Source organism: Rhineura floridana, chromosome 9 (assembly GCF_030035675.1).
Source record: "Rhineura floridana isolate rRhiFlo1 chromosome 9, rRhiFlo1.hap2, whole genome shotgun sequence".
NCBI classification, from domain to species: Eukaryota; Metazoa; Chordata; class Lepidosauria; order Squamata; family Rhineuridae; genus Rhineura; species Rhineura floridana.
In genome coordinates this window covers 109,730,763-109,758,626 of record NC_084488.1, presented here as the reverse complement: position 1 = coordinate 109,758,626, position 27,864 = coordinate 109,730,763, and the positions used below count along the sequence as shown (strand labels likewise).

Sequence of the window (27,864 nt, the reverse complement as noted above, 5' to 3'; positions counted from 1 at the left end):
TTGGAGAAACTGATTGGTTCCCAATCAGAAAGGGTGTGAGACAGGGGTGTATTTTATCACCCTACCTGTTTAATCTATATGCAGAAAATATCATACAGAAAGTGGATTTGGACCAAGATGAAAGTCAGGATCATTCAGGGATGTTGAATAATCAACAGGGGAACATACTTACTGACCAAGATGAAATAAAAGGAAGATGGAAGCAATACACTGAAGAATTATGTAAAAGAGATGCAAGGATGACAGATTCATTCACGGAGGAACTGTATGATGAAGAACCAGAAATTTTAGAATGTGAGGTGAAAGCTGCTCTTAAAATACTTGGAAGAAACAAATCACCAGGAATAGATAGCATACCAATAGAGTTGCTACAAGTTACTGAGACTGAATCAGTCCAAATTTTGACAAAAAATTGTCAACAAATATGGAAAACTAAACAATGGTCCACAGACTGGAAGCGTTCAATATATATCCCAATTCCAAAGAAAGGGGATCCCAGGGAATGCAGTAATTATAGAACTATTACCTTAATATCCCATGCAAGTAAAGAATTCTCAAGATTCTACAACAAGGCTCTTGCCATATATGGAATGAGAAATGCCAGATGTCCAAGCTGGATTTAGAAAGGGAAGAGGTACCAGAGATCATATCGCAAACATACATTGGATAATGGAACGGACCAAGAAATTTCAGAAGAAAATCACCCTGTGCTTTATCTATTACAGCAAAGCCTTTGATTGTGTAGATCATGAAAAACTATGGAATGCTTTAAAAGAAATTGGGATGCCACAGCATCTGATTATGCTGATGCACAACCTATTCTCTGGACAAGAGGCTACTGTAAGGACAGAATACGGAGAAAACAATTGGTTCCAAATCAGAAAGGGTGTGAGACAGGGGTATATTTTATCACCCTGTTTGTTTAATCTGTACGCAGAACATATCATATGGAAAGTGGGATTGGACCAAGATGAAGGTGTGAAAATTGGAGGGAGAAATATCAATAATTTAAGATATGAAGACGATACCATACTATTAGCAGAAACCAGTAACAGTTTGAAACGAATGTTGATGAAAGTTAAAGAGGAAAGCACAAAAGCAGGACTATAACGGAACATCAAGAAGACTAAAGTAATGACAACAGAAGATTTATGTAACTTTAAAGTTGACAATGAGGACATTGAACTTTTCAAAGATTATCAATACCTTGGCAAAATGTATTACTGAACACTAAACTCAGGATCATTCAGACCATAGTATTCCCGATCTCTATGTATGGCTGTGAAAGTTGGACAGTGAAAAAAGCGGGTAAGAGAAAAATCAACTCCTTTGAAATATGGTGTTGGAGGAGAGCTTCGCGCTTACCATGGACTGCGAAAAAGACAATTAACTGAATGTTAGAACAAATTAAACCAGATCTATCATTAGAAGCTAAAATGATGAAACTGAGGTTATCATACTTTGGACCCATAATGAGAAGACACGATTCACTAGAAAAGACAATAATGCTGGGAAAAACAGAAAGGAGTAGAAAAAGAGGAAGGCCAAACAAGAGATGGATTGATTCCATAAAGGAAGCCACCAGCCTGAACTTACAAGATCTGAACAGAGTCATTTCTGCTATTGGAGGTCATTGATTCATAGGGTCGCCATAAGTTGTAATCGACTTGAAGGTACATAACGATAGTGATGGTGATGATTTAAAAATATACATGTGTGTTGTACAACAGTTCATCTGTTACAGAGGCCTCATACAGAGTGACTTGTTGCATTTCCACTTCAATGCTGTACATTTACTATGCAATCCTATGGTCCCTGAGGCCACAGGAAGCATTGGATCTTTTTGAGGTTGGAGAGAAAGCTCTGAAATCTGAGAGGGAGCTCTGATATCCGATTCCCACTCCCAGCCTGCTTGGCAACTTCTGCAGCCTTTGCCCTGCCAAAATCAGTTTATACTTGGAGGGGTCAAAAAGGGGGTGTATTGGGGCAGTTTGGAGTCCCACTGGACAACAGGATTTTGGCTGCACTGGGGAAGCATTGCACACCAATTAAGAAAGCGGAATACACTCACCACCTATGCAGTATTATTGTGTTAAGAACAGAATAAAACACCTGTCTGGAGCAGCCTTGAGCATCATTAAACAGTCCTTGAAGGTTTATGAAGTGCTTTTATAGTTGCAAACCCTTTTGTCCAGCGACTACAGGAGAAACAGAAGTCTGTTCTGATGGCCAACAATAACTCTTATCATACTGAAAACCTATAGTCTGTACATTTATCTCTGAAAACCTGTAGTCTGTACATAGCTTCAGCATGGATCTTAAGACCTGCATCTTCTTTCCTTCCTCTTTTTAAAATCCCTTTATAAATGTTATTCTTCATACAGAAAACAAAAATGGAGCTTGAGCAAAAAATGATTAATTTTACCTGTCCCTCAGGATACTCCATAGCTCACCCCCAAGACAGGCTTCCAACAGCATGTAAACGTATTTGTTGTCTTTGAAAGTGCGGTATAATCTGAAACAAAGTGGGGGCAAATACTTCATTAAAATATTTCTAGGCCACCTTTATGAGCAAAATTCACTCAAGGGGGCTTACACAATAACAGATTTAAAAAATACAATTTCCAGTAGGAATAGAATACAAAAGATGCCATAAAGCTTAAACATTTGGGCAAACTGGACAATTATTAAAATAACCCATACCTGGGCTGTGTCATTTTATATAACTGTGGTTAAAGCAAAATAGAAAATAGAAAAACGATTTACTTCACAATGAAGGGAGAGCAGGCCTCTTCTAGAATTTTCTTTTCGGAGTGAATGTGCTCCTGTTGTTTAGTATCCACTACGTGCTTCTTCTTAATGCATTTCATAGCAAATGCTGTGTTCTCATTCTTAACTTTCACCTGAGTTCACACACACACAAAAAGCTCAAAAGGGATACACGGCAATACATTCCCTGCCCCTCCCAACTCCCTCTAATTTGTTCAGAGTAAACAGAATATAATTCAAAGTGCTGGCCATAAGGAAAGGAAGGTGGGTGGTGCCATTATTGTAATAATAATAATAATAATAATAATAATAATGATGATGATGATGATGATGATGATGATGATAACAACAACATCAATAATATTTATGTCCACCCTTCCTCCCAAGGTGGCATAGGAAAGGGTTCCCAGCCATATGAGTTATACCCCACAATTAACAAGAATGTGGGAGATAAATAACTTGCAATATGATGAGTTTTATGTAAGCCATTAAAATATAAATGTACTGCCTTCAAGTCAATTCCGACTTATGGTGACCCTATGAATAGGGTTTTCATGAGGCTGAGAGGTAGTGACTGGCCCCGGTCACCCAGTGAGCTTCATGGCTATGTGGGGATTCGAACCCTGGTCTCCCAGGTCGTAGTCCAAAACCACTACACCACACTGGCTCTCATTTAAGCCATTAGGAGTCTCTTTTTTTTTTGCAAGCAGGGGGCATAGGATCAGTCATCCACAGAACATTAAGCACACTGAAACTGTTATGGAAAACAGGAATTAAGGATATAACAAGTGGATGCTGTAACAAAATGTGGAAGTATGAAATGCTACTGTTCAAGATTCCAGCCATTGCATTCCATTACTCATTAGTTTCCAAACATTCAGCCAGCATTCTGTGGCAACTGAGCAAGCCAGTCCTCATTGGGGTTTAATTACTAAAGATTTTTTATTTTTCTGCAAACTGTATGTCCCACCCCAAGACTGCTGATATCTCCCGCATGGGTGTGTGATAGCAAAATGCAACAATACTCACAACCTGATTATCAGAAATAGAGGGAAATGACAGACTGGTTAAGCATTAGCTTCAGTGGGTCCTAGCCAGTCTTTTTATTTTTTTTAGGAATCCCCATACTGCAACCAAATCACCAGCTTAAATCCAGAATTGGGAGCTTGCCAGCTGTGTTAATGTAATGGAGAGAGGGTAACTGGGGGCAAGAGCCACATTATTTATTGTAGGCATTATACAATTCATGCCTTAGAGAATGCCCTTCAAAACATGGGGGTCTTGAAGCCTCGGGTAATGTAAGGTCATTGACACTGCCAGGTCAAAACATTCAGATCAAAAGCTGCAGTTCAAAAGGCAAATTCTTACAAGTTCAACTCGTCCAAATCCACCAACACCCAGCGTAGCAACAATTTCCAGGTTCTGAAATGGGGAACAGGAAGGGAACTGGGTTACTTTTTCTTTCAGCTGTATCCTCTCCAAAGAGACGTCACTGGGTAGTTGCTCCAAGGAAGAAACTCTGCATTAAAAGGAATAAAATATCCACTTCAGTTCAGTCTCACTGAGTGTGCAAAGACTCGCTGAGGTGGTCCGACAGCTTTGCAAAAAGCATTTCTAATATCCCCATACATTGGCTTGGATCCAAAGGTGCCCTTCCTCCAGCATCTGAAGCACTGTGCTCACAGATGACCCCAAATCTGTTTGCACAAGCTGTTGCACACAAGCTCTCTTTCAATCCCTTTTAATGGCTCCCTGGAGTGGGTGTAGATACACTATGTGTATGTAGAGGTGCCTACAGGGTGCCATCCTCCCTCTGAAATTAGGCTTTAAAGAAGCATTCTACTGGAGCCAATAGAATAGGTTGTGATATATGCTTGGTTGCAGAGAGTATGTGGTGCCCCCAACAGCTTCTCCAGTTTGCAAGTGTGCCCATGTCTCCAAAAAGACTGGCGGCCCTTATATGCCACAGCCTCATCTTCTCTATTCAGCACTGGAACATAGGAAGCTGCCCGTGTTCAACACCTAGCTCAGTGTTGTTTACTTTGACTGGTAGTGGCTCTCCAGGGTTTCAGACCGGTTCCCATCCCTGTCTGGAGACCTTCTGCATGCAAAACAGATGCTCTGCCACTGAGCTAAACCCTTTCCTTACCAAATTTCTCATACTATAATGTAACCCCCAATACACCGTGGCATTTGTGCAACGGCACAAGTGCATTTGTTTCTCCCACTGCGTTTCTCCTTCCACATACATTTCATTGGAGCCAAGCCATTATATATGCCACACCCTTGACTGAAGCAGCATTAGCTGAAAGAGGGAATCACTAGTTAAAAATACAACACTGATTGCTTAGAGACTAGCAGATTTAACTTCCTTAAATGAGGTTTAAGCACCTAAGGCTCCAAGAAGCATTATGCAGTGTGAAAACTTGCAAAATATTTCAGGTGACTAAAGGTGTCATAAGAAATGTTGTATCTAATCATTCCAGGTTTCTGATGCTGAGAATTATTCATGCTAGGGATGGCTAACCTATGGCCCTCTAGAAGTTCTTGGACTACAACTTCCATCACCCCTGAACCAACATCTGGAGGGCCACAGGTAGCTACCGCTGATTTATGGATCAGATCTCATTTTTCTCTGTTTAGGAAAGCTAATGTTTGTATCCACCTGCTGGTTCAATTCTGTATGAGGTGTATTTCACTTGCAACCTGGATTTAGTCTCCCTTGAGCTCCAGCTCTTGGTTCCGGCTTCTGATATAACACAGCAATTCTATGCAATAGTTCCTATGCTGCGGTCAAGATATGTGGCCTGATCAGCAATTCCTTGTGAACATGGACAGTGTACTGCAGACCGCTTCTGCCAACCCTGAGCAGGACAGAGACTACCAGCAGTCAGGGCAAGGAATGAGCCAGCAGCCTGAACCAACAGGGAGCTGTCCAGCAGAATGCAGACTTGGGTGAGCAAGGCTATGTGAAGAGATTCCACGCTGAGCTGACGCACTAGCAACTAGCAGGCTGAGATGGAGGAGTTTATAGGTACCCAGCAGCCCACCTCTCCCTGGAATGTGATCTAGGGTGTGAATCAGTGCTTGCCTCCTTCCAAGTGGTGCTGAGGGAGGTGAGGTCTTGGGCTGGCCAACATTTCTCATGCTGGGCTTTAGCATTTGGGCATGACGCTACCTCTGGTTCTTAGCATGTAAAAGGGAAAGGTGAATATGAACAAAGAGATTTCTGCATCTTCCGACATGCAAAAAAGTTACAAAATATAAATAGTTGGAAAACAGGTGGTGTTTTTTTTTTTTTAAAGAAAATCTGATCGGAACAGTATGTGATCTATACAGTATAGATTTCTAATGAAGTTCAGAGGGTTCCCCTCCTCTTCAGATGTCAAAACTGCATGCCGATGAGTTGCAGTTGTTGCCTACTGTTCTATTTAAAGCTTCGTTTTAATTGCAATATTTCATGAGACATTAAATATTGATTGCATTCTCTCTGTCTGGATACCTCAGGACTGAAATGGTAATTTGTTTGATGAGCAGTCATCTGGCTTTATTGCATCACTCAGTGGCCTTTTTTGAGTTTACAGTAATGAAATGAGGGTCAAATTACTTCTCATCGGAATGCCAATGGTAATTTCTTCAACTTGAGCACTGATTCCTGTTCTGCATTAATGCTTTTTTGGACAATCCATTAAAACTGGAAGGATTAGGAGAAAAAGGAGACTGCACAGCACTGCCTACTATTGCTGTGACTGATGCCTTTGCTCCTGTGGTTCAGATCAGCACTCCCCCTCCCAAAAAAAGTACAGCGCTAGTAGCAGATAAAGCACATTTGGAGCCATTATCTTTTACTAGAAAAGTGTTCCACTTCAGTCTTTACTTATGATGGCATCATGTCTGCAGTGAGTGCACAAATACAGTCAGTGGTGGCTGGTGACTCCAGTGGAGCAGTGGAATTCTCTCCAGTGCCTTGGGCAGCTCCTTGAAAGTTCAGACTAAAACGTGGAGTGGATTCCACTGCCCCACTGTCATGGAGCCACCAGCTGCCACTGAATACAGTGATACTACAAAGCAAGTTATAGTAAGCAAGTTATTAAAGCAAGTTAATCTGCAATTGTTTGCAGATTAAGTCAGGCTAAGTCAGTTTCAACAGGGTGGGAATGACTCAAACTGCATGCAGCCCGGCTTAAGATTGCATGCAGCTAGGTATGTTTGAGAAGCATTTTCAACCTCTGTTCTTGAGCATTTCCTATTATTATGTATGGTTAATGCAAAGTGGAAAGCATTCATGCAAATAGAATGGGAAACTTTAAAACATGAGGAGAGGGGAAGGATCTGGATTGTGCCCGAGAGGGGAGGGATCTGGATTGTGCCCAGTGCACTGGACATGGAAATGGACTGCCTTCAAGTCGATTCCGACTTATGGCGACTCTACGAATAGAGTTTTCGTGGTAAGCGGTATTCAGAGGTGGTTGACCATTGCCTTTCTCTGAGGCTGAGAGGCAGTGACTGGCCCAAGGTCACCCAGTGAGCTTCATGGCTGTGTGGGGATTCGAATCCTGGTCTCCCAGGTTGTAGTCCAACACTCATACCATTATACCACACTGGAAGTCCCCCTAAAATGCCCAGCGATTCTCACAGTGGTGCCATATGTTATGGCAACACAACTGAAATACTGAAAAAGATAGCTAGGTTGGTATATATCATTGCTGAGTAGCTTTGCTGGAAAACAGCTGAAAGCAAAAGACAACAGCATGTCCCCATCAAATGAAATATTTCAATACTGTAATCTCTATTGCTCTAGCTGTATCTGAGATGCCACAATAGTCTGCAAGGTTCAGAGCTTGGAAAAGTTACTTTTTTGAACTACAGCTCCCATCAGCCTAATCCAGTGGCCATGTTGCCTAGGGCTGATGGGAGTTGTAGTTCAAAAAAGTAACTTTTCCAAGCTCTGGCAAGGTTTTAGTTAGCTTGTAGATTTGAGGACTTGAAAGTGGCTGGCAAATGTTGACCAAAAAGTAAAAAATAAAATCATAGCAAACTGGGTCACTCACGAGTCCTAAATCAGAGGTGCTGCAGTCTGTATGTCTTTTGAACAAGCCTGCTGTTATAACGTAAAAATGGCACTTGTGCTATCTACCCTGCACAGTGTTGACGAAGTTATTTTCTATGCAGTTTTGAGGATCGGTTAGAAGACTTACTGAGCATGCCTTTTTTCATCGTCGCGAGCCAGAGTAGCCACATAGCCCACAAGATATGCCTGGAGTTCTTCAAAAGTCCCCACTGTTTGATTGAAGGTTCTGCAAGCACAAAAAGAATGGAACCAACATGAAAAATTATTGCTAGAAACAATGGTATCTACCTTTTGTCAGTTTGTTTTTCTCAATTAAATATACTATAGAACAATCTTTGATTTCTATTTAGCCTTATTAGCCAGATATACTGTAACAAATAAAAACATCCAGAGACAATTTCAGGACACTGCAGTTGTTGACATCAGGATGCTGTGCTTGAATGGAACAGCTTCGACAGGCAATCAATGCATGTGCCTGCTATACACTAATTCACTGGGGGGGGGGGAAGGCTGACTGAATCATCTTGTGTAAGATTGTAGGAAACGATTGCTCTATGAAAGGCCTGCACAATTTATGACCCACCAGGGCCACATCTGCACCATGCATTTAAAGCAGTATTATATCACCTTAAACAATCACGGTTCCCCCCAAAGAATCCTGGGAAGTGTAATTTAAGGGTGCCGAGTGTCATTGGGAGACCTCTTCCCAGAGAACTCTGGAAATTGTAGGTCTGTGAGGGGAATAGGGGTCTCCTAACAGCTCTCAGCACCTTTAACAGGCGCTCTTGGATGAAACCGATTATCTAGATCCGTTTCAATCCGGTTTTAGGCCCGGTTTCGGCACTGGAACAGCCTTGTCGCCCTGTATGATGACCGTTGTCAGGAGAGAGACAGGGGGAGTGTAACTCTGTTGATTCTCCTTGATCTCTCAGCTGCTTTTGATACCATCGACCATGGTATCCTTCTGGAGAGACTCGCGGAGTTGGGAGTTGGGGTTACTGCCTGGCAGTGGCTTCGCTCCTACTTGGTGGATCGTCTCCAGAAGGTAGTGCTTGGGGAACATTGCTCGACACCCTGGACTCTCCATTGTGGAGTCCCTCAGGGATCGGTTCTGTCCCCCATGCTTTTCAACATCTACATGAAGCCTCTGGGTGCGGTCATCCGGAGTTTTGGAGTGCGTTGCCATCAATATGCTGATGACACGCAGCTCTATTACTCCTTTTCATCTTCTTCAGGTGAGGCTGTTGATGTGCTGAACCATTGCCTGACTGCGATAATGGACAGGATGGGAGCTAATAAACTGAAACTCAATCCAGACAATACTGAGACGCTGTTGGTGAGTGCCTTTTCCGCACAGATGGAGGATGTTCATCCTGTTCTGGATGGGGTTACACTCCCCCTGAAGGAACAGGTTCGTAGTTTGGGGGTTCTTTTCGATCCTTCCTTGTCACTCGAGGCTCAGGTAGCCTCGGTGGCTCGGAATGCGTTCTACCATCTTCGTTTGGTAGCCCAACTACGCCCCTATCTTGGCGGTGACGACCTCGCCTCAGTTGTTCATGCTCTAGTGACCTCTAGATTGGATTACTGTAATGCACTCTACGTGGGGCTGCCCTTGAAGACGGTTCGGAAGCTGCAGCTAGTGCAAAACGCAGCAGCCAGATTACTGACGAGGACCAATCGGTCCTCACATATTACACCTGTTCTGCCCTGTTTGCACTGGTTGCCGATTTGTTTCCGGGCCAGATTCAAGGTGCTGGTATTGACCTATAAAGCCTTACACGGTGTGGGCCCGCAATACCTGATGGAACGCCTCTCCCGCTATGAACCTACCCGTACACTTCGTTCGACATCTAAGGCCCTCCTCCGAGTACCGAGTCATTGAGAAGCTCGGAGGGTAATGACAAGATCCAGGGCCTTTTCTGTGGTGGCCCCCGAATTGTGGAACAGTCTTCCCGAGGAGGTACGCCTGGCGCCTACATTGTTATCCTTTCGGCGCCAGGCTAAAACCTTCCTATTCTCCCAGGCATTTTAATTGCATTTTAATACATTTTCATATTTTGTTATGTATTTTAATGTCTTAATGCTTCAGTTATCTTAACTATTGTTCTGTTATTATGTATTTGTATTTTATACTTGTGATTTTTGCCGATTTATTGTATCATAATGTATGTTGTACACCGCCCAGGGAGCCACTGGCTATGGGCGGTTTATAAATGAAATTAAATAAAATAAAAATAAATAACAAACTATATTTCCCAAGATTCTTAGGGGAAGCCATGATTGTTTAAAATGGTATTATACTGCTTTGAATGTATAGTGCAGTTAGAATTACAAGTGAGATCTGCAGCAAAAGGCCTAATTAGAAGTTAGCAAAAGGCCTAATTACAAGTTAAATTAAATGCACAACATGCAGTGCCATTAACTTTTTTAAATGAATACTGAGTGTGGAGGGAGCAGTGTGAGGGCTTTAACCCTTCCCGACCCAGCCACAATCCCCACAAAAATTACCCTCGCACAGCAAATTACCCTTCGAACAAAAGCTCCCTATGGTGCCAATCAAACCACATTCACACCATACATTTATTCCACTACAATACCACTTTAAACAGCTTTGGTTTCCCCCAAAGAATCCTGAGAAGAGTAGTTTGTGAAGGGTGCTGAGAGTTGTTAGGAGACCCCTATTCCATCAAAGTGCAATTGCCAGAGTGGTTTTACAGTCAGTTCCTCTTCCCAGAGAACTTAGGGAATTGTAGCTCCATGAAGGGAACAGGGGTCTCCTAACAACTCTCAGCACCCTTCACAAACTACTCTTCCCAGGATTCTTTGGAGGAAGCCATGACTGTTTAAAGTGGAATACCAGTGTGGTAGGAATGTGTGGTAGGAATGTGGCCCAAGTTGAACTCAGATCACCAGCTATGCAGTGCAGCCTGTGGGGAACTTGAAAAACCTCCTAGTTTTGCTGACTGCCTGGGACTGCAAAAACACAAGAGGCTTGACAAGAACCTGGCAGAGGCGATATGAGTTCAGCTTGCTGGGTCATGAGATGTGCAGGCCTCTCATAGAGTGATAATTTCCTATAATCTTATCCAAGCTGATTCAGTCATACTTTTCAATGAATTAGTGCACTGCAGCCTCATGTAAAGATTGCCCGCTGAAGTTGTCTCTTTCAAACACAGCACACTGAATGTCCCAACTGCAGTGTCTTGAAGTCTCTAGATGTTTTGCTTCATTACAGTATGTCTGGCTAAGAAGACTAAGTAGAAATTAAAGACTGTTCTATCCTATATTTATCAGAAAGAGGGAGGGAGGGAGCGCACTTCCAGACTGTTGCTATTTTCAGATGGGACCAGCAAATTCGGGTTGCATAATTAAAGCTGATTTGGCACTTTTGTGCAACAAACCCACTCCCCCACCCCAAAATAGGACTTTTTGCAATAAGGACAGTGAGGAGAAAATGCACTGGAAAGCATGAGATAACATTTACTTGACACAGTGTTATATAACCACCCCTCAAATCAGCATGAATGCTCAATAAATAGCTGACATCATCAAACCTCCCTGCAAACGTTGTGCAAACAAATCAGGATAAATGCTCAATATACCTGGTTTCTGGACATGGAGGGAGGGAGGGAGATGTGTGGCAGAGAAAGAAAATGAACTTAGTGAAAGTTACTAGGTGATTTTTTTTAAAGTTGTTTTTGGTAGTCCTATAATGATGAGGATGAACAGAAAAGAAGGATTTCCCCCACAACTCTAGGTCGTTCTCTAGGGATCAGTACCATGAGATGACTGCAAAAAACATTGTCTCATAACAGTAAATATGAATCTACAGGGAGCCTGCAGATTATAAAAGGAGCCTCACTATTTGGACAGAGAAACAGAGGTTAGGGGATGGTAACTCTGAGGCCTTCCAGATATTGATGGACTATAACTCCTATCACCCTATTGGCCATGTTGGCTGAAGCTGATGGGAGTCAGGAGTCCAACAACATCTGGAGGGCCACAGTTCCCTGGGCTCATCCATATATCCATATAATCTGTAATGTAAGCCCCTTGTGACTCCATTAATTCATCTAATCACTGCCTTCCCACACTTCCCACACCTTGATCTGCAGCTTCCAATACCAAGTATACACTGAAAAGGAGAGAAACAACAATTGCAAACAGTTGCTAAGGAGGCAGGCCAGTTGCTTTGACTTGGTTGGTTCTAACTCCACCTCCTTCTATACCTCCTGCTTCTGTTGGGTTCCCGTTGGTTCCCTCACCCCTCTCCCTTCTGATCTGAGCCAATCAGCAACATAACAAGATTAGGAGGAGGTTGTAAACCAAAAAAGGCATGCCTACAGGTATAGATGAGGAAAAAGTTTGATTCGAGTACAAAGAAAGTACAAGGCAATCAGGTTTGGACTACCAGCAGACAATTCCAATAAGGAAAAATGTGGATTCTTTTTTTAGGATGGTCTGGATGAGGCCCCTGACCTAGGGGAATGCAGAAGGATTGCACCTTTGACATATAGCACAAGTGTATTTGAAGAATTGTGGGGGAGAAGGCAGCAAAAGTAGGATACTACTTACTCTCTGTCTATAACAAGGCACTCCACGTCATTTTCATCTGCAATTATATTAGCAGAGCGGACATCATCACTGCAAATAGAAATAAATCAAAGTATTACTTTAACAAAAACAGAAGTTCAAGGGATGGTGGCCCAGGAGAGGGCATTATGTAATTTTTGTCGTGTGTGAAAATGCACCTCTTCACCCTGGCCTTTGACACCTGAGACATATGTTTTCAGTACCCATCCTATTACTGTGATGTTAATTTGTTTACATTTGTTTTTAATATTGAATTCACTTGCTGGTAAAGGGCATGCAATAAATCTAATAATAATAATAATAATCTGTCAAATATATATATTAGATGCCAACTTGTGTACGACTGTCAGCAGTGATGCTTGAAGAGGGGTGGAGCAGCAACAGAGCTTGCTCAGCAGCATTATGGGATGGGGAAAGGGGGTGGCATACCCTGGACTTCAGGAAAGGCAATTTTAATAAACTCAGAACAATGGTAAGCAAGGTTCCTTGACAAGCGACCTTAATGAGAAAAGGATTCAATGATGGGCAGGCGATTCTAAAAGAGGAAATTCTAAAGGCACAATGGCAAACAATTCCGTTAAGGAAAAAAGGGGGAGAGAGCAGGAGAAGCCAATGTGGCTTCACAGAAAGCTTCGAGATGACCTGAAAATGAAAAAAGACACATTACAGGAAGTGGAAGGAAGGCCAGACCACAAAGGAAGAGTACAGAAGGTAGCATGGAACTGCAGGGATGGTGCCAGGAAGGCTAAAGCTGAGAATGAGCTGAGGTTAGTGAGAGATGCCAAAAGAAACAAAAAAGCTTTCTTCGGATATATCCATAGTAAAAGACAGAGAAAAGAAATGGTGAGGACGGCAAAATGATAACAGATGACAAAGAAAAGGGAGAAGTGCTCAATTCCTACTTTGGCTCAGTCTTCTCCCAAAAGAGGGTCTAGGACCCTCCTGGGAAATGTGAAGTTGAAGGGGCAGTACTGCAGCTTCAGATTGACAGGTCAAAGAATACCTAATCACTTTGAAGGAGTTCAAGTCTGCAGGGCCGATAAACTGCATCCTAGAGTATTGAAGGAACTGGCTGAAGAACTCTCAAAACCACTGTCTATTATATTTGCGAAATCATGGAGGATGGGTGAAGTGCCGGATGACTGGAGGAGGACAAATGTTATCCCCATCTTCATAAAGGGCAAAAACCTGGGGACCAGTCAGCCTGACATCAATCCCTGGGAAAATTCTGGAGCAGATTATAAAACGGTCAGTCTGTGAGCACCTTAAAAACAATGCAGTGATTACTAGAAGCCAGCATGGATTTATCAAGAACAAATCCTGCCAGGCTAATCTTATCTCAGGTAACCTCCCTGGTAGGCTGTGGGAATGCTATGGATATCATATATCTCGACTTCAGCAAAGCTTTTGACAAAGTGCCCCATGATATTCTGATTAGCAAGCTAGCTAAATGTGGGCTGGATAGAACAACTATCAGGTGGATTCACAGTTGGCTCCAGAATCGTACTCAAAGAATGCTTATCAATGGTTCCTTCTCAAACTAGGGGAGGTTACAAGGGTGGTACCACAGGACTTGGTCCTGGGTGCAGTGCTCTTCAACATTTTTATTAATGACTTGGATAAGGAGGTGCATGGAATGCTTATACAAAATTGATACAAAATTGTGAGGGATAGCTAATTCCCTCTGTCCCTCTATCTTCTATTCTCTTGGAAGATAGAAACAAAATTCAAAGGGATCTTGGTAGGCTGGCACATTGGGATAAGTGCAAAGTTCTAAGGAAAAGAAACCAAATGCACAGTTATAAGATGGGGGTTACTTGGCTCAGCAATACTACATGCGAGAATGTTCTTGGGATTGTTGTTGATCTCAAGCTGAATATGAGCCAGAGTGATATGGCTGCAAAAAAGGCAAATGCTATTTTAGGCTGTACTAACGGAAGTATAGTTTCCAAATCACATGAAGTATTGGCTCCCCACTATTTGGCACTGGTTAGGCCTCATCTTGAGTACTGTGTCTAGTTCTGGACACTGCACTTTAAGAAGGAAGCAAACAAACTGGAACAGGTTCAGAGGATTATCAGGGGACTAGAAACAAAGGCCTATGAGGGGAGACTAAAAAAACTGGGCATGTTTAGCCTTGAGAAGAGAAGACTGAGGGGAGATATGATAGCACTGTCCAAGTACTTGAAAGGATGCCACACAGAGGAGGGCCAGGATCTCTTCTTGATCGTCCCAGAGTCCAGGATATGGAATAATGGGCTCAAGTTACTGGAAGCCAGATTTCAACTGAACATTAGGGAAAAACTTCCTAACTATTAGAGTGGTACAACAATAGGACCACTTACTTAGGGAGACAGTGGGCTCTCCAACATTGGAGGTCTTTAAGAGGCAGCTGGACAACCACCTGTCGGGGACGCTTTAAGTTGGATTCCTGCATTGAGCAGGGGATGGACTCTATGGCCTTATAGGCCCCTTCCAACTCTATGATTCTATGGTGGGGGAGCTCTGGGTAGGAGATGGCAGCCTGCAGCTGTGCATACACCTGTGGGACATCAACATCACCAACCCAAAGCTCCTCCCTCACAGACACCTCACCCCATCCCTGTCCCAGTGAATGCAGCCTGTGGGAGGATGCCCCTGCTGATCCACCACCCTCATGAGTCACTGTGGAAACTGATTTCCAAACATTACTAAATTAATCACAATAGAATACTTAAATGCCATTGACACCAATGAGTTTTAGGCTGCAGTCCTACACACACTAACTTGGAAATAAGTCCTACTGAGCAGAGTGGGACTTACAGCCGAGTAAACATCTGTAGGAATGCAGTTGAGCTATTAGGTCAACCTTCCCCAATCTGGGGTCCTCCAGATATTCTAAACATACAAATCTTATCATCCCTTTCATCATCAAAAAATGAGCTAGATATCTAAAAAACTTTTTCTATAGATCTTAATCACACCTAAAATCCTCTGAAGTGCAGCAATGACTTAAAAATCAGAAAGGAATTGCAAAATGAAAAAAAGGGAAAAGAGAATTAGTCAACTAGGAAACAACTCTACATTTAAAAGTCTATGACATAGCAGAGAAATATGGGAAATTGCTTTAGCAGTGGAATATATTAAGTTCCATTCTTGTCATATAAGCAATGTTTAAATCAGCAGTCACCACATCACATCAACAAGGCAGCCACCATCTTGAGTGAACCATCTCAATTCATCCCAAATGCCTTCCCAAGCTTTGAAAGATGTGACAAGTCACCATCATCATGTGGACATGGAGAGGGAGAAGATACCCTGTTGATCCTATGATTACAATTGCAAAGCTGAGAGCCAATTCACATATTGTGCCTATGGTCTCTACTTTCTAGAGGTCAAGCTCAAGTTCACATTTTTGCAAGAATGGTTACTAGAATGATGCCATTCCCTTTGCAAGGGCATCTAAAGCAAGCAGTAATTAATTAACAATGCAGCTGCCAAAGAAATGTGCTTCTCAATGCCTCACTTTGAGCAATGGTACCTTGCCATAATAAGCAGAGCTTGGAAACGTTACTTTTTTTGAACTACAACTCCCATCAGCCCCAGCCAGCATGGCCACTGGATGGGGCTGATGGGAGTTGTAGTTCAAAAAAGTAATTTTTCCAAGCTCTGATAATAAGCTGAGATATGAATGAGCATTTTGCCTGCACACATAGCCCCTTTGTTCCATCCTTTGCAGCATGAGCAATCAAATCAGGAAGCATGTAAATGTTGAGGATCCATTCTGGATCTTTCAGAAATGTCTGGGCCTTTTTGGGGTAGAAGAAAAAGCAATTTTTTGAGTAAACTATTCTGGAATACTAGCTGAATAATGATGATGTTGTATAGCAGCAAAAAATCCCCCCAAACAGTAACTCTACCACTATAAAAGATCAATCATAGAAACTTCCCACAGATATCAAGAAGATTAGTCAGTTTTCCCAAGTATTGCGCCCGCAGCTCATATTTCCAGTCCCTGAACTCCTGGCCATCCCACTTTATAAACACTTTTAGAAACAAATGTTAATGTTTGCAAATCTAAAGTAATTTTGAACTAACCTGATCAGGGCCTTTTCCCCAAAGTAATCTCCCTTCTGCAATGTTTTAATCATCTGAGGCTGTGCCTGCCCTTCTGCAGTTTGGGTAACCTTAACCTAAGAAATGGAGGGTTGCAAGTTACACAATTACTTATCAAACACAAATGCAACGATACCTTGTTGTTTCCTTTGCTATAACACCCATACAATTCATCTTCATAGCTTATCAACAGCCCCAAAATGCAGGCTTTTATCAGGTGGAGTTGAACCAAGGCAAATATTACAATAAAAAATACAACATATAACTATATATATTGCAATGTTGCAATGCTATATACATTATTAATAATTTACAAAACCCTGTGTGTTTCATTATTTTCATCTAAAAAAATAAGGTTATCACACAGCTGGAATAGAAAAAGACAACTAAAATGATAAATTGGCTGGAACAGATTTCTTAAAAGGAAAGACTACATTATTTCAGACTTCTTAGTTTAGGGGGAAAGCTCATCTCTTAGTAGGGTTGCCAGGTTCAGGGCCTGAGACTGATCCTGTATCTTTAGGAGAAGAGAAAGTCAGCCAAGTGCAGGTGTTCTTGCAACTCTGTAATGGTAAAAACCACAAGGTGCAATTCTCCCTTCCCCCTCCACAACTTTTAAAGATATAGGCTGGGCCTGGCAACCAAGAGGTCTTCTATATCTTTAAAAGTTGTGCAGCGGGAAAGGAGAATTCCACCTTGTGGTTTTTCCCATTACAGGGTTGCAAGAACACCTGCACTTGGCTGACTTTCTCTTCTCCTAAAGATACAGGATCAGTCTCAGACCCTGAGCCTGGCAACCCTACAAGGTATAATGGACTGGCTGACTTTGCAAACCCAGGATATAGTGGTGTCCACTCCCTTAGGTGGTTTTAAAGCAGGTAAGTCAAATACATGGAGGATAAATCTCTCAATGAATCCTAGCCATGTTGGCTAACGAGGTATTCAAGCCCCACTTGTAGGCTTTATGGAGGCTTCTGATTGGCAACTCTGGGAAGGAGGCTGGATGTGATGGATCTTTGGTCTGACCCAGCAGAGCTCTTATGATGTTTTAAAACAGAAATGGGGAACTGTTGGCCCTCTGGATGCTGTTAGACAAGAGCACCCATCATTCCTGACTATTTCCCATGCAGACTGGGGCTGAAAGGCGTTCATCAACGCCTGGCAGGCCACAGGTTGCCTATTCCTGTTTTAAAACATTTGATTATAGTTTGGAATCCACCAACTCCCCCTCCTGTTAAAGTGTCTTGCAAAAAGCCCAATTCATTTGTCCCCCCCGTCCCTCCCTCCCTCCCTCCCTCCCTGGGATCAGACTTGTCAGTTCCCAGATTCAGTAAATAAATTGCCTGAGCAGCACCCAACAAGGAATGATTCCTGCCAAAGCACATTTCCTTGCTTCCTTTAAGCAGGCTGCAGAAGTGTTTATCCCTGGATGTTGCCAAGTGGCAAGGCACCATCTGTGTCTATTCCTGCATGATTGCTGATCTGCTCATTCCCCAACAGTTAACACATAAATGTTTTTTTGATTAAGCCCCTTCACCCTCTGCATAGGAAAGTGAAGATTTCATTCTGGTTGTTTTTAATGAAGCTTTTGAAGGCTTTGGCTGCAATCCAGAGTTATTTTAGGCATGCCTAAAAGCTTAGGCACATCAAGTGGGATTTTGACTCTCCCATCTTAGAACAGCAGACCAACCCTGCACCGCCATGCCATGTTACAAACTACTTTTGACATCTGATGACAGTTTTGCAAAATGCTTTACGATGGTAGTGTGCACCGTATTTATTTTCAGCCATCTAAACACTTAATGAAGTAACTATAAAAAAATTAATACGTGAAGATCTACGTCCATTTCTGCAAGCAATTTCCCCTAATATAATGCATTTAATGTGCGTTCTTGTGCACACATTCGGAGAAGTGTGAATTTCCAAGGACAGCTGTGCTTCAGCTCACATATTGTTTTGGAACATGCAAATTAGGTAGGTTTGCATTAAAATCCTCACCAAACCGAATTTCTTCTCCATCCATAGATGAATGTGCTCTTGTGCAACAAACCTGCTCCCCCACCCCCAAATTGGACTTACTGATATAAGGGAAGTGAGGGGAAATGCAGTGGAAAGTGTGGGATAACATCTGCTTGACACAACAACCTCTAACCTCCCTGCAAACAAATCAGAATGTATGCTCAGTAACTAGTCTAATCACCCCAAAAACTTTGTGCAAACAAATCAGGATGAACATTCAATAAATGGATTTATTAAGGGACAATGTGCATAAAACATATAAATTAATGAAAATAAAATACACAACGCATGTTAGGGAACATTTCTTGCAAAAATGTGAATATTAATCAAAACTACATACAAAATGTGTTTATTAGAACTCCGCACTAAAATGCTGACAAATTGTCATGAGAATTTTAAAAATAACAATTCACAAATTGCTGCAAAAAATGTGAAGCACTGAATTTAAAATTGAAGACATGAGAAAAGTAAAGAGCCAAAACTGACAGATTTGTCCATCCCTAGCCACACTTCAATAGCTGCCCAAATGTCTAAACACTAGGCATTCACAGGATTTCAGTTGGTAATTGTTTCCAAACTAACTGTAAATGAATCACAGATTAATTCAGAAACTGTACAGAATGGATCTATTAATGAGCACATGTGAAATTGACATGTATCAGAAGCGGCCTGCTTTGTCTATCCCTAGCAGCAGCTAGAGGTGGAATTGTTAGGAATGAATCAGCAAATGAGCATCTGGGTCTGCTGAGCTGCTAGCCTATGCATGAATGAATTAGTAGTTACAATGCCAATAAAAGTGGGGAGGGACTCCCATTCATCACAGGCTGAAGGATATCCTCCTTGCCTCTCTCACATGTTCTTTTTCATTAAACACCATTAGTAGTAGTAGTAGCAGTAGTAGTAGTAGTAGTAGTAGCAGTAGCAGTAGCAGTAGTAGTAGTAGTAGTAGTAGTAGTAGTGGCATTTATACTCCACATATATATGCATTTTTGTACATATGTTTGGTTTGAGAACTGTATCACAAAATTTGGAGCCTTTTGAAGGATAGCTATGTTTCAGATCGCATATTGGTTTGAGAATTGTGAATTGGGTAATTTCTCATTAAAATGCAAATAAAACTGATTTTTCCTCCATCCCTAAGGGCGCAATCCAACTCATATTTGTGCCAGGCTGAGGAGAAGTGGTTATGGCAGACCCCTGGCTGAGCTGGCAGGGTCCTAGTGCCACCAGGCTCTGCTGGCAGAAGCCCCTCTGCTGCGGCGGAGCTGGGACCCTGCTGGGGGTCCACCAGGGAAGTCTAGCCCGGCAGAAGGGGTGCCAACGGAAGCCGGTGTAAGGCCCGAAAAAGGGGCATTCCAGGGGTGTGGCAGAGGAGGGGCTGAGGGGGTGGCCTTGTGCAACATCCAACTCCCATTCACAGCACTCCTGTGGGTCCCAATCCAAGCCAAAGTTACACTGAGAAAAAGGTCCATCTAAGAAAAAAATTGTAATGGCAGTCAATGAGGAGTGCTTACTCACTGGCAGGGGTATTTGTGAGTGCCAGTTTTTTCTTTTCCATTCATGCACGCAGCTCCTGGCTGAGCCAACATTTAGCTGGCCCAGCAGCTCCTGAAGAGCAAATGGATGCCACGGACCTTCTGGCCGGCTCCTCCTCTGCCAGCCTTCCTTCTGCCGGTTTCCCACGAGTTGGATTGCTAAGTGTGGACCAGTCATTTTATAGAATAATAATTGCACAACTGCAGAAATGGTTTCATTGCTTTCAGTGCACTGAGTTTGTGATCTTTTTGTAGTTTATCTTATTTCATTGCGTTGTACACCACTTTTGGTAATTTTTGGTTGTGCAGTAGTTTTATAACTCTGCAAATAAAAAACTATAAACTTTTTTAAAAACATGAAAATTCATATTTAAATATGTATTTTATCACATATTATCTGAATACATAGAGTATTTTATCTCAATAAACACATTTTAAAAAGTATTTCATCCTAAAATATGCATTATTTAAAATTTATTTAATTTTATTTAAATTTTTTAAAAAATAAGTTTTTTGGTACATTTTTGAGCAGAGAACTGCATTGGAAAATTCACAGAAATCCAAAGTCTAACTATGTTTTGGTCTGTGTATTTGTGAAGGAGCTTCAAGTTGGGTAGGTTGGCTTAAAAATGTAGACTGAACCAAATTCTCCTCCGCCCCTAGTTGTAGCCTTTCATTTCAGTATGGTACGCGTCCTTGCAAGAGGCAGATTGATAATCTATTGTGACTGCATTATAGACTTCATGCTGTCCCCAGCCTCCATTCAAACAAACTGGAAGACTACCACTTTATGTTCAGTCCCTTTGACAAATATAATTGTGCATTTCCCCTGGCATCTTACCTTCCCTTTGGCTATAACGAAGAAGGTGTTTCCTTCCTCTCCCTCACGAATAACATAATCACCTTTGTCATAGTATTCCTATGGGGCAGAAAGAATGCAGATTATAAGCAGATGCAGCAAGCCATTTAGAACCTTTCAGGGGCCTAAAGTAAAACCATTAGCATTTTATAGAACATTGCCAAACGTGTCAGTTTTAATACAGAAAATGATTTCAATTTATGCAAATCCCCACCATTCAGACACAGATAAAAAGGTTGTATTATTCAGTCTGCTTAAAGCACAGGTGGATTGGAGCATACACCTTCAAGCAGGGATAACTGCACTGCTACATAACTGCTACCTTCCTTGAAGAATTTCTGAATCTGGAGAGCAGAGTATCTCTGTGCAGGGAAAACAAGGCAAATTCTAAACAAGCCAGGGCTAAAGCTGCTGCTGGGCCAAGAAAGAGGGAAGGACAAGGGTCAAGCACTCAGCAGCACTGCCTGCATTTTCTTTGAAGTAAACTGCTGTTAACTCTACATGCTGCCATGCTGCTGTGGCCTAAAGGTGGGGAAGTAAAATAAGGATAGGTGTAGCCGTGAAAATTGTGACCAGTAGGGTTGCCAGGTTCAGGGCCTGAGACTGATCCTGTATCTTTAGGAGAAGAGAAACTCAGCCAAGTGCAGGTGTTCTTGCAACACTGTAATGGGAAAAACCTCAAGGTGTAATTCTCCCTCCCCCCTGCACAACTTTTAAAGATACAGAAGACCTCTTGGAGGCCGGGCCCAGCTTCCAAGAGGTCTTCTGTATCTTTAAAAGTTGTGCAGGGGGAAGAGAGAATTCCACCTTGTGGTTTTCCCCATAACAGGGTTGCAAGAACACCTTCACTTGGCTGACTTTCTCTTCTCCTAAAGATAGCCTGGCAACTAGTGACCAGGGATGAATGATGCAGGGGTGCCTATTATGTAAGGAATTACATAAGAAGAGCCCTGTCTGGAACTACATCAATGGCCCATCTAGTTCAGCATCCCGTTCTCACAGTGGCTGACCAGATGCCCATGGAAAGCATGCACGCAGGACATGAGTGTAACAGTGCTCTCCTCACTTGCGATTCCCAGCAACTGGCATTTATAGGTATACTGCCTCCGATGATGGAGATGAAACACATTGTGTCTGCACTGTCATTTTATAGCTTTAAATCATGGGTGAGGAACAGGCGGCCCTCTAGAAGTTGCTGGACTCCAACTCCCATCTTCCATGTCCATTGGCTGTGCTGACTGAGGCTGATGGGAGTTGCAGTCCAACATCTGGAGCGCCATATGTGTCCCTGCTGCTTGCATTAAATCAAGCTAGATTTGCTGAAGCCAGCTTATGTGCCCAATCGTTAACTAGGGCTGTCATATCAATTAACAGATTAAAATATGCATGTCACAATCAATAGTTTTACAGAAAAGAAGAACGAAGATGGCATATGCATATGTTGCAACAGGGGTCATCTTAGAAGAGCTGTCCCTCTTTTGTGTGCCTAAAAGATATAAAAACTGCAGACATGACCAGAGCAATCCTAACTATAGGATGCCACTGTAACTTAGGCCAGAGCAAGTTACCCCAATTCCAAACTCCATTCAGGAACCTCTAGGAGGGGCCACTGCATGTTAAGCCAGCAGGTGAGCATGGGCTATCCAGTGGCCATGCTGGCTGGGGCTGATGGGAGTTGTAGTTCAAAAAAAGTAACTTTTCCAAGCTCTGCCACTGGCTGAGCTCTGGCTGACCCAGCACAGCCCTGGCTTGGCCAAGTTGAGGGACTTATGCCACCACAGTCCCAGCTTAGTTAGGACAGCCCAAGATCCCAGAGGAAGTTGGGTTTGGATTGCATTGTAAGGAAATAATTAAGACGGCAATACTGACCACACTTACCTGGGAGTAAGCCCCAATGAATTCAATAGGACTTACTTCTGAGTAGACATGGTTAGGATTGCGCTGTAACAGTTAAAAATGCATTGCCCACTTAATTGTGGGTGCCTTTTTAGTCTGTTGAAAGGGTTTTTTAATTGATTGCTCAACAATCAATTGCTACTTACATGCTGAGATTCCGCAGCACTGGTCAATAAGATCAAGGGCAGAAGCTTAAGTGCTGAATAATCAATATAACAGAAACAATTTGTGCAGAACCAGATTTTGCTCCTCATTTCCAGGGAAGCATTTGCTCCCATGAAAGTCAGGGAATTCTGCTCTTTTTGGGTGGTGTAGAAGAAATTCCATTATGTATGTGCGGTTTGGTTTACCATATTTAAATGTGGTGGTAAGGGCTTTTTTTCTGCCTTTATACTTTTAAAAAGCTTTGCACAGCTGCTCGAAACAAGCACTAGGTGCGCTAGGCCCCCTGACTGTATGACATCTCCTGTTCACCCACTCCCACCCAGTGGTTAGGGTCGACAGCTTTTATTTATTTATTAAATTTAGTATTTTGATTTATATCCTGCCTTTCCTCCCAGCAGGAGCCTAGTGCGGCAAACAAAACCACTAAAAACACTTTAAAACATCGTAAAGCAGACATTAAGATACATTAAAACAAAACAACTTTAAAAACATTTTTTTAAAAGCTTTGAAGACATTTCTTTTTTAAAAAGCACTTTTAGCACTTTCTCTCGGTGGGCAGGCAAGGCTTTTATAAAAACTTTAAAAAAAAATCCTCACCAAGCACAGGACGAGGATTTCAGCATCGCTTAATTTCATCTTCGCTTGTTGTCATCTGGACCAGGCCCGTGGCTCATAACAAGCTCTGGTTCATTTAACAAGCTAGTTTCAGAAACCATAACTAGACCCCTGGTCTGGATGAAAAGCAAGCAGAGATTCACTGAAAACGAAAACAATGCCAAAATCCCCTCCCAAGGAATGTAGCAAACAAGTCCAAGGCTTGTCCTGTCTTTTTCCTAAAAAACAGCCATAGCCTTGCTGCTCTACAAGGTCAATTCTGTCCTCAGCGTCCAGTGAAATAGTTGCATTAGTGCCAGGGCTTCTGGCTGCGCAGTGGAACTTCCTCTCTCCATGTGCCCCCCGCATGCCCCTTACATCTGTTCTGGGGATTCCCACAACTCTCCAGAGCAGATTTGGGGAGGGTTCAAGGGGAGGAGTGGAAGGGAAATTCCACTGTGCAAGCAGAAATCCTTGCACAAATGGAACTAATTTGTTGGATACCACCCCTTAAATCTATGTGTGGCATTTAGAAATGAAAAATAATACAAGAAAAATCTAAGATTAGACATAGATCAAGCTAAGGGTAGAGGCTATAGTTGTGAACCAAAAAGGGCTGTTGAAGAACTGAGCAGGCAAAAGGAAGTTTCTGCTGCATCGTTAGTTCTTAAGGTGCTACGAGACTCTGCACAGTTAAGGAAATGATTCTGTCCTTGAGTGAAGATGGGGTTGAAAGAAGGAAGAGAAGAATGAGGGGAAAAACCAATTTGAGAATTATTCATTTATTTATTTATTAGGTTTATATCCCGCCCTTCCTCCCAGTAGGAGCCCAGAGCGACAAACAAAAGCACTAAAAGCACTTCAAAACATCATAAAAACTGGGTTTAAAATATATTAAAACAAAACATCTTTAAAAACATTTTTTAAAAAGCTTTAAAAACATCTTTAAAAAAGTTTTTAAAACATATTAAAAAGCAATTCCAACACAGACGCAGACTAGGATAAGGTCTCTACTTAAAAGGCTTGTTGAAACTAAAACCTTGAACTTGGCCCAGCAGCTAATAGGTAGCTAGTGCAAATTCTTTCAGCAGAGGGGTGACATGTTGGCGATACCTGTGAACAGTCTTGCTGCTGCATTTTGCACCAGCTGCAGCTTCTGGACCAACCTCAAGGGTAGCCCCACATAGAGCGCATTACAATAATCCAGCCTGAAGGTTACCAGTGCATCGACAACAGTGGTCAGGCTATTCCGGTCCAGAAATGGCTGCAGCTGTCTTACCACTGAGGTCACCTGGGTTTCTCACGACAAAGATAAATCCAGGAACACCCCCAGACTACGAACCTACTCTTTCAGAGGGTGTGCAACCCCATCTAAAACAGGCAACTGACCAATTATCCAAACTCGTGAACCACCAACCCACAGTGTCTCCATCTTGCTAGGATTCAGACGCAGTTTATTGGCCCTCATCCAGCCCACCACCAAGTTCAGGGCTTGCATGGCCTCTCCCGGTTCAGATGTTAACAGAGAAATAGAGCTGGGTATCATCAGCATACTGCTGACACTTTGCCCCAAATCTCTTAATGACCACTCCCAAGGCCTTTATATAGATGTTAAACAGCATGGGGGACAAGATGATACCCTACGGCACCCCACAGCACAACTGCCAGAGGGCTGAAAGACAATCACCCAATGCTATTCTCTGAAAATGACCCTGGAGATAGAATCGGAACCACTGTAAAACAGTGCCTTCAATACCCATCTCACCAAATCGGCCCAGAAAGATACCATGATCACTGGTATCCAAAGCCACTGAAAGATCAAGTAAGAATAATAGGGTCACACTCCCCCTGTCCTTCTCCCGATAAAGGTCATCAGAGCGACCAAGGCTGCTTCAGTCCCATTACCAGGCCTGAACACAGTGAGTCAAGATAATCTGTTTCATCCAAGAGCACTTGCAATTGCTGCACTACAACCCTCTCAATCACCTTCCCTAAGAAGGGGGTATTTGCGACCGGACGGTACTTGTTGTAAACCAATAGGTTCAGGGTGGGCTTTTTCAGGAGCGGTTGGATCACCAATTCTTTCAGGGCAGCTGGAACCACTCCCTCCCACAACAATGCATTGACCACACCCTGGATCCACTCAGTCAAACCCCCTTGGCAAGCTTTAATAAGCCAAGAAGGGCAAGGGTCGAGAGGACACATTGCTGGCCACATTGTCACAAGCACAAGCATCAGGCCACATCGACTGAAGCCATTCCCAAGACGTTGCAGCGGATGTTTCACTAGGCACCTCACTGGGGACCACAGTAGATGTGGATGGGGCATCAAGATTGCTATGGAGGCAAGCAACTTTACCCTCAAAGTGCCTTGCAAACAATTCACAGTGGGCCTCTGAAGGGTCTAAAACTCCATTTCCTGGAGCTGATGTCAACAGACCCCTGACAATACGGAAAAGCTCCACAGGACGGCTACTTGAGGATGCAATGGAGGCAGAGAAGTGGGCTTTCTTCGCCACCCTCACTGCCACACAGTAGGCACAGTTATGATGTAGGAGGAGAATGGGGAAGGAGGGGGTTGGAAGGGGATGAGGAAGGGGGATGGAGGGATGAAGGAAGGGCCAGGAAAGGGGCAAGAGGGCAGGGATGGGAGGGAGGGAGAAGGAGGGGAGGACAGCTTTGATCATTTGCATGTTTTTTGAGTTCAGTAGGATTTACTCTTGTGCAATCATGTTTAGGATAGGTGAAACTGACCTGGGGGAGGGGAGGGGAGGGGAGGGGGGGAGGAAGGCAGGAAGGGGAGGGGAGGGGAGAGGAGGGTATTGGGGGGTAGAGCACTGGGCAGAGGGGAAGCCCCTTTCCTTTCCAAAAGGAAAACATTGTGAACAGTATCATTCTTTTCCAGGGTTTTCCCCACCTTTTTATTCTACATCAGGCACATGTAGCCTCCCACCCATATTTAAATCAAAGCTGTCCCTGGCCACATCCACACCAGACTGTTATTTCACTTTAGTCAGTCATGGCTTCTCCCAAAGAATCCTGGGAAGTGTAGTTAGTGAAGGGTGATGAGAGTTGCTAGAAGATGCCCTGTTCCCCTCACAGAGCTTTAATCAGAGTGGCTGACTGTTAACCCACTCTTGCCACTGGAGCTCTGTCAGGGGAGTAGGAATCTCTTCTCAGCACCCTTCACAAACTACACTTCCCAGGATTTTGGGGGGGAAGCAATGACTGTCTCAAGTGAAATCAAAGTCTGGTGTGGGTGTGGCCCCCTAGGCAAGCCCAGCAGCTGTGAGTCTGACTTTTAGAACAGTGACAGTAGGTTCTTACTGAGCATGCCCGACATTATCATTGAGTTCAAGCCAAAATTTCATAAATTAATTAAAGATCAGCTACACATTTTTTTTAACTTTTAAACTGCAGAAGATGAAGGTCAGAGTATGGGGCAAGGTCAGTGATAGGATTACAGGTACTCTGTGAATGTGGCTGATTTTTAATGAATTTCAACAGATTATGAGAACTCACAGAGAAAAAAGTCCAAAAGGGCTCTGGAGTTTTTTTCTCTCTTTTTAGACTTTGAACTCTCGATTCTCTCTGACTGTTTTGTATATCGCCATGAAAATTTAGAGGGTTGTTAAGCAAGCGTTTCTAAGTTCAGGACGATAAGTTTTGTAAGGTTTTGATTTGAAATGAGCTTACCAAGGATCAGAATGGCAGGAGGAGTATTTTCAATTTAACATTGCAAAATGTGAAAAATCCATGCTGACTATAGTATACAGCCACTATTGTGGCTGAATAATAATAATAATAATAATAATAATAATAATAATAATAGTAGTAGTAGTAGTAGTAGTAGTAGTAGTAGTAGTAGTAGTAGTAGTAGTAGTAGTAGTAGTAGTAGTAGTAGTAGTACCAGAAGAGACCCACTGAAGTTAATAGACATGACTAACTTAGGTTAATTAGTTTCAATGGGTCTACTCTGAGTAGGACTTAGTTGCTTCTTGGAGGGGGTGAACTGGAACTAATTCCTTTTTAAAATAAATGTTCCAAGCACTGGTCTTTTTAACAATAAGCATCTTAGCATCTTCTAAATGTGATGGGTGGAGGAACCAGCCACAGATCAGCTTCGCTTTCTTTTCCCAGACCCCTGACGTTATTAGCCTTGGAGGACCCAACAAAGATTTGTTCAAACTGCTCCCCCCTCCCCTTTTGCTAAGCACTTCAATGATGAGGCAGAATCACCCTCTCCTCTCATCTCCGGAAAAAAAGAAA

At 42.7% G+C, this 27,864-nt stretch overlaps 1 protein-coding gene across 5 annotated transcripts in view; it reads right to left on the bottom strand.

Moving 5' to 3' along the window:
• The window catches only part of PRKG2 (protein kinase cGMP-dependent 2), a 90,843-nt gene that overhangs the window by 16,018 nt on the left and 46,961 nt on the right, over window positions 1-27,864 (bottom strand). The window contains exons 1-8 of one of the 5 annotated variants that reach the window (XM_061583218.1): window positions 21,264-21,424; window positions 20,924-21,001; window positions 16,511-16,605; window positions 12,416-12,484; window positions 7,968-8,066; window positions 4,138-4,288; window positions 2,767-2,903; window positions 2,426-2,515 (exon numbers count right to left, since the gene is read on the bottom strand). In XM_061583218.1, coding sequence (XP_061439202.1) covers window positions 2,426-2,515; window positions 2,767-2,903; window positions 4,138-4,288; window positions 7,968-8,066; window positions 12,416-12,484; window positions 16,511-16,563 — 599 coding nt within the window. In that variant the 5' untranslated portion in view covers window positions 16,564-16,605; window positions 20,924-21,001; window positions 21,264-21,424. Of the gene's footprint in view, window positions 1-2,425; window positions 2,516-2,766; window positions 2,904-4,137; window positions 4,289-7,967; window positions 8,067-12,415; window positions 12,485-16,510; window positions 16,606-16,664; window positions 16,887-16,962; window positions 17,033-20,923; window positions 21,002-21,263; window positions 21,425-27,864 lie in introns of those variants that run through there. The other 4 variants (XM_061583217.1, XM_061583219.1, XM_061583220.1 and 1 more) reach the window with 4 other exon arrangements.